This window comes from Nestor notabilis, unplaced genomic scaffold (assembly GCF_000696875.1).
Source record: "Nestor notabilis isolate BGI_N333 unplaced genomic scaffold, ASM69687v1 scaffold27821, whole genome shotgun sequence".
Classification (NCBI taxonomy): Eukaryota; Metazoa; Chordata; class Aves; order Psittaciformes; family Psittacidae; genus Nestor; species Nestor notabilis.
This window is the reverse complement of record NW_009915568.1, coordinates 1-7,415: the sequence shown is the minus strand read 5'-3', so window position 1 is coordinate 7,415 and position 7,415 is coordinate 1. Positions and strand designations below refer to the sequence as shown.

The window sequence follows — 7,415 nt, the reverse complement described above, 5'->3', positions numbered from 1 at the left end:
CTGGAAGTGTTCAAAAACCATGTAGACAAGGCCCTCAGTGACGTGGTTTAGTGGTGGAGTCTGCAGTTGTGGGGCAACAGTTGGATTTGATGATCTTAAAAGTCTTTTGCAACCTAGTTGATTCTATGTTTCTGTGCTCAAATCGATTATGCTTTTTTGAGAATGTATTAACCTTAGGCAACTCAGCATTTCAGCCTTTCAGCCCACAATGGCTATCGTGAATGCTATTTTGAGCTATTCAGTGAAATCCTGTGGATTGTTACAGTACAACTCTTGAGAGGAAGCCAGGCTTGGATGTTGTGGTTTTGTTTCAGGATGCTGTCAAAATAGTCGCTGCCAGCATAGTCACAGCATACGGTCCTGGAGTTTGAAAAATGCCGAGCAGATTGGCATATTCTAGCAATGCATTTGGATTATAATGTAAAAATACAACCACGTTGCCAACAGTCCTGCAATATCAAAATGAAGCACTTGGTACTAGGAAGGCGACCAGTAAAAGTTGGAATCTGTGTCCTGTTTGCAGTCAGCTGCACAGGTTGGGGTTTTGTAGGATACTTGGGAAAAGAGCAAGTCGTCTCATTCTGGCTGTTTCAAAACTCTTTTTGTCCGAATTTCTAGAACTTTTTGACACTTGAGTGGTTGGGTAGGTGGATGGGACTTTGGGGTACCTCTCTGCACTTGAAATCAACTCCGGAAGTCTATTCAGGGAGTTGGTATCTTACTGAAGAAGACCCTTTATGCAAGGAGGGAAGGGTTTGTCTGCCATAAACAACTGTACAGAAATTGATTTATGAGACTGCGATGATTCCAGTGTGTATCTTTGCAGTGGTAATCTAGATGTATAGAATCATAGACTGACATGGGTTGGAAAGGACCGTAAGATCATCCAGTTCCAACCCCCTGCCATGGGCAGGGACACCTCACACTAGACCATGTTGCCCAAGGCTCTGTCCAGCCTGGCCTTGAACACTGCCAGGGATTGGGCAGTCGCCACTTCTCTGGGCACCCTGTGCCAGCGCCTCAGCACCCTCACAGGGAAGAACTTCTTCCTTTATATCTAACCTGAACTTCTCCTGTTTCAGTTTGAACCCATCATCCCTTGTCCTATCGCTACAGTCCCTGATGAAGATTCCCTTTTAAATCCATTAAGTATCTTTCTCTATAAAGGCATTAGAAGTGCTTAAAGCAAATGTGAAGCGTCCCACTGATTTGTAATTAAAATTCTGGTGTCTGTCACTTAAGTATGTATTTTTTAATTATTACTTATTTTATTTTCTTTGGATTGGGATGGGATTGCAAGTGTCTGATTGAAAGGAATCAAAGGAGTTCAGTATGAAAGGTATTACAGGAATGTCTCTATCCTACCTAACTTAACTCTAACCTGCTTTGTAAGCGGTGGTGTCAGAGCTGGTAAGATTAATATCACATTGTCTCTTGTAGGATAATCATGGGTCAAACCGGAAAAAAATCTGAAAAGGGACCAATTTGTTGGCGAAAACGTGTGAAATCAGAATATATGAGGCTGAGGCAGCTCAAGAGGTTCCGACGTGCAGATGAAGTAAAGGTATTGTCACCTTTTGGCTCTATTGCTTAAAAAATGATACAGAACCTGATCTTCTGAAGTATGAGTTGTCCTGCAGTTCACACCTGCAATAACAGTTTCGTTAAATACTTTGTTAGCATACTGAAAACTTCTCTTAACTCTGATCTTATAAACAGGTATGATACATTTATATGTGATTGAAGCAGGCATGCTAAGTGTCAGAAAAGATGGTGGAGGGCAAGTACGGCAACTTCTTTAGCCACGTGTTCTTTCCTGTTCTATTTGGAATTTAATTCCATGCTGAAACTCTAAGTCTCTAACATGAAAACATGGGTCGAGTCAAAGAAAGGGGTTGTGACATTTCAACAAAATTTGGACGTTTTGAGTTTTGGCCACTTTTTACATCCTATGTAATTTGATTTATTGTTCTAGTAAATGTTATAATGCCTTAAGATGCTAGCAGCTGAAGTTAGAGTCTTTGATTTACTTGTAACGTTTACAATTGTGATTAATTTTTAGAGTATGTTTAATTCTAATCGTCAGAAGATACTGGAAAGAACAGAAATCTTAAATCAAGAATGGAAACAACGTAGGATACAGCCTGTTCACATCATGACTTCTGTGAGCTCATTGCGCGGGACCAGGGAGGTTGGTTAACATGTGTTGTGGTAATCCCACTTGAAAGGTTGTTAACACGTTTTTGTTTTATTACTGGAAAGTTGCCTGTTCTTTGTTATTTTTTTCCAGCATGACATGACTTGGCAGCTAAATATTTTTTGTATGAGTCTCTTAAAGAATTTGTTTGTTATTTACTACTTCAATCATACAACTTCTGAAAAGCAATAAGTATGTAGCAGGCTACCTAGCTTGGAACAACACACAAAAGTGAAACTCCTTTATTTATGGTAATACTCGGATCTTACTGCAGCATCCTTTAATCAAACTGATTAACTGTCTCACTGATACTGGGAGTTTAATCTTGCTCTTATTTGAGCTGATCGCCAGTAGAATGAATGAGTAGTTAGTTTGGTTCTTAGTGAGCCAAAGCACATGAAAGCTGTGAGCATACCCACTTGACAAAATCTTCTTTCTATTAAAGTAATTTAACCACAGAGGTTCTGAAAGGAGTTCGTTGAGTTGATGCATCCTTTTGTTGCACAAGCAGACTGGGCACTAGACTTGTGAAATCCACTTCCATGATCGTGATGCAGTTTGAGCACATAAACTGGCTTTCATGTGGCAGCTCAAGCAGTGGTTTCAGCGTACTCCCAACTTTCTGTGTTCAGCCCAGCTTAATTTCTCTTCTTTCTCAGTTGCTCTTTAGGCACTTCTCCAAACTAAGCTGGTTTGGTGTTTCGTGTGCAATAATCTGAAAAGCTAACTTTTTTCATTAGAATGAGAATGAAAAGACTTTACTGTGAACAGGGTAAAAAAACCCCACAAACCTAAGTCCAAAAGCTTTCTCTTTAGGAAAATCTGACAAATTTCCTTGAAGTTTTATTGGGGAACTGAGGGGGTGTGTGTCACAGAGGTGCATTTGTGTGCATGCATGATCAAATGCAAACAGGCAATGACCTTTGCCAGAGTGTTTTCTTTTAAACATGACTGAATATGCAATTAGTCAGGTACAGCTCTATACCTATTATATGGCACTGTAGGATCAGAATGTCTGATACAGGTACACATCCAGTTTTCACTTTTTTTTTTTTTTTTTTTTTTTTGTTAGAAGATGATTTCTTACCATTCCTCTTTATTTTCTTCTTTTTTTGTTGTTTAGCTTGTTTCACTATTATTTTATGTTAATTTCCTGCCTGAATTGATTTCCTGCCTGGATTGCTAGAGCATGCTAATTATGGCATTCTCAAATCCAGGCTCTGTCTCATGAATCAGAACTCCACTGCTTGATTTAGGATTGCCATCATTTATAGTGAGAGAAGTGAAACAAGAAAATGGTGGGGGCTTAAAAAAATTCCTTTAAAAATCTTCTTTTTTTTCTTTTTTTTTTTTTTTTCCCCCTTCCTTTTTTTTCTTAATATGCTGGATTTCTTCAAAATAGAAATGCTGTGTGAAAACCTCTTGTGTTTGGTGAAGACTGCAGGGCATCACTGGTGACATATAGGTTTTTGCCAATGGATAGCCCAGTCAGCATCAGCAGGAGGCCATAACATGTCCTATGCTAGCCTAATAAACATTAAGCTGAGTTCCATTCCAAAACAATGGGGCAACGTAACTGAGACTTGGTACCAAACAGTTAGTCATTTTGACATAGTTCATTTGTCAGCCTGAGACTTCTAGTTCCAAAGATAAAAGTAATAATTGTTTTAGTTTGTATTTTTCTTCTAAAAATACATGAAAAATATGCTAGATGGCTGCTAGCTAGGAAATTAAACATTAACCTGAAATGGAAATAAAGCACTAGCATAGGACAGTATCTTGAGTGTTGGTATACGCAGCAGAAATCTAATTTCATGTGCTGCAGATTAAAAAAGAAAAGAAATAAATCTGGCTTGTGTCATTCTACCGGGGTACTGTCTCTGTATACTGTTTGTTACATTACTTTGTGTATTTCTTTAGAAATGTGAAGCTCTGTTCATCTTTCCCTTCTGGAAAGGAGAAAGATCTTTTGTCTCCACTTCCTTTTTTCCTTTCAGGTAGCTATGATAGCTGTTCTAAACTTTGTTTTACCTACCTCCAAATTCTCTTTGTTGTGCTCTCCCTAGCTTTGTATGTTCCTGTCTGCTTTTGTTTGTAACTTTTCTTCCAGAGTTCTTCGTACTGCTGTCCAAGTACTTGAGAAAAGTTGGTCTGTATCTGTTACCTGTTGAATAGATGCAAGAATAACCTAGAAGCTATCTGTATTTCTATGGCATGTTTATCTTTTGGATAACCTCTGAATCTAAATAAAAATCAAGTCCTAGAGCTGAAAAAATCATTGACATATCCAGAGTTGCATATTAAGAGTTAATTTTTGTTTTTCCTTTGTAAACAGTTAAGCATAATCAAAGGCTTGAGGGTAGGCTAAAGATAAACAGGCATAATGGGGGAAACAGGGCAGGAGTTAAGACATACGGAGAATTTATTTCCATAAGATGTCTTGCTGGCATTAATGTAAAATTTAAATTTTTTAAACCCATAAATAATAAATGATTTCTGCAGTGTATTGTTCTGGAGCCAGGGGAATTCAGTTGCCTCTCTGATGGCTTGAGTAAATACCCTAACATCAGTGAGAGTATTAACAGCAACAGGCGCTAAATCTGTTTTGAGATACCAAAGATAATTTGTCTTGCAGATTGAATGCTCTGAGTAAAATACTATCACAGCCACTTAGTAATAAGTGTGGGGGAAAAAATCATGATCTATTAGCGAAGGTATTGACACAGAAATAATTGTGTCTCTTTTCCTGCTAAACCTATTTTTACTATTATACCCTAAAACTCTGATGCATTTTTCAAAGGCTGATATGGCTCATTTTGACAAACACTTTGAATTTTGTACATTATAGAGTGGTGTTCTGTGATGATTTTTTTTTGTTTCTTTTAGTTTCTGTTGTTGCTCTGTAAGTGTAACTTCACCCTCTTTTTTTTCCAGTGCTCTGTTACCAGTGATATAGATTTTCCAAAACAAGTTATCCCACTGAAGACTCTCAATGCTGTTGCTTCTGTGCCTATAATGTATTCTTGGTCTCCCCTTCAACAGAATTTTATGGTAAGTTTATAAAGTTCTGGGAGGAGAAATGTGTGGAGGAAAGGGAAGGGTTAATTTGGGAATAAATCAGCAAAAATCTGTTGCCAGTTAAGCTTCTTCTCTTTTGTATTGGTAATAGGAAGTAATAATCAGAAATAGGGCCCACCAAATAAAATAATAACACAACCAAGTAACTTTGATTTCAAATTCAGTTCTCAGTGAACTGAAGTATCTCTAAAACCTTGCTGTAGAAATACCCCGAGTTTATTGAATTCAGTTGACCAGTTCTTGTGTGGCATTTAACAAATGTATTTGAAAGCATACAATTAGTGTAATGAGAAATGTTTTCTGAAGAAAATGAATGTGTTTATGCAAGACAATCAACCAATGTACCTGCAGCAGAACAGTAATTCTTGTGGAATAAAGAGAATTTAATCCTGAAATAGGCTCCCCACGTAATGGTCATTCTTACACAGCAACTGAGTATAGCCTTTTCTTCTTATTAGCTTCACTGTGTGCAGAAGCCATAATGTTAGATTTCTGATGCAGGTATTTGGCTTGTTGAAAAGCTTAGCTTATTACAAATCTTTGTCACAGCATTTTATATATGATCACCTTTGCTGACAGGTTATTATGATAATAGCAAAGTGATTTAAATAACCTGTTTTATCAGCATATGTACAGAGTTCTTCCACACATTTTTCTACTTGCCTTCAATTCATCAGTGTTTGGATATTTTGCACTACTGCAGAATCATGATCAGCAGCAATATTTACGTTTATTTTCTTAACAATAGAAGGTGGTTCTGCTGTATTGGAAGGTACAACTGAGAATCAGGGGCCATAAATTCTAATGATAAAACATGGGAGTATTCATTCTTTTAGTCTATATACAGACACAAAAAAAAATGACAGTGGAGTTCAGATTAAATGGTGAGGCATGTTTTTGTGCTTGCTGTTTAGGCAACTTGAATTTAGAGCCTTTTTGTATCATATTTTCTTATCTCTGGCAAAGCACTGAAGGGTAGGTTTCCATTGCACATTACTGTGGAAGAGAACCAGGGTAGGGAGAATGAACTTATCAAATGCAGGCTTCCCAAAGCTAAGCAGCTTACTGTAGTTCAGTAGCGAAAGCATTTTGGAAACACCCTGCTAACTTGAATGTTAGATGCTAGTGTCAGTATCTTGAGCTAGTCATCACTAGTATGTAAAATCGTTAGATGTAAAACCAAAGATGAAGGTTTTGTTTTATTTATCCAGTTAATGGTAAATTTGCTAAAGCAGCGAAGCTAGTTAACTGAAAATAGCAATGCAGAAATGCTTAATTGAAAATGCAATTTAAAATAGTTTGATTATAACTGTTGCTACTAGGTAGAGGATGAAACTGTTTTACATAACATTCCATATATGGGGGATGAAGTGCTTGACCAGGATGGTACCTTTATTGAAGAACTGATCAAGAACTATGATGGGAAAGTGCATGGAGACAGAGGTGAGCCCAAACACTCAGGTATACTAATCACTTCTTCCTACATAAATTATTGTTGTTGGTGTTGCTTGTTAAGGCCTGATGCTTGATTATTACAGTAGTATCTCTAGAATCCCTGTGTTGTATAAACATTGGATATAAGATTTTCTTATTTAAATAAGTTGCTTTGCATTTCTATAAGGCTGTGAAGTGTTATAGTAGCAGTACAGAGAAATTAAACACTTCAACATTTTCCCTAAACCATACAGTGGTTCATCAGCCCTGGCAGTGTTCAAGGCCAGGTTGGACGGGGCTTGGAGCAACCTGGTCCAGTGGAAAATGTCCCTGCCCATGGCAGGGGGTTGGAACTAGATGAGCTTTAAGGTCCCTTCCAACCTAAACCATTTTGTGATCATAATGCCTAGGTGCAGCTTGGAGAAGTTCTTGGTTTTCAATTTTGTGCTCAGAGCTTTAGAATATAATAGTGTAATTTCTCTGCGTGTATCCTGCCTAGCAGAAAGTGGCAGGAGAAGTATGCAAAACTCTGATAGTGATATTTGCCAATGTGATTTGATAGAAAATCTCTTGTGGGTTTTTGTTTTTTTGGTTTTTTTCTCCTTTAGGAAAATTACCAGCTATTTAAAACCCTCTTTTCTATAAGTCAGTTTATAGAGCAAATTTGTATCCTTCTGTTGGTACACTAAATATATATATATATATA

The 7,415-nt window shown here is 37.4% G+C and overlaps 1 protein-coding gene across 1 annotated transcript; it reads left to right on the top strand.

Annotated features, from left to right (window-relative positions):
* Positions 1-1,447: 1,447 nt before the first annotated feature.
* Positions 1,448-6,718, top strand: LOC104413279 (histone-lysine N-methyltransferase EZH2-like; the record flags this gene model as incomplete). The annotated part of the gene is made up of 4 exons (XM_010024217.1): positions 1,448-1,564; positions 2,063-2,191; positions 5,132-5,248; positions 6,598-6,718. Coding segments are annotated over exons 1-4 (484 nt in total), but the record flags the coding sequence as incomplete, so codon positions are not given.
* Between the last annotated feature and the right edge of the window lie 697 nt (positions 6,719-7,415).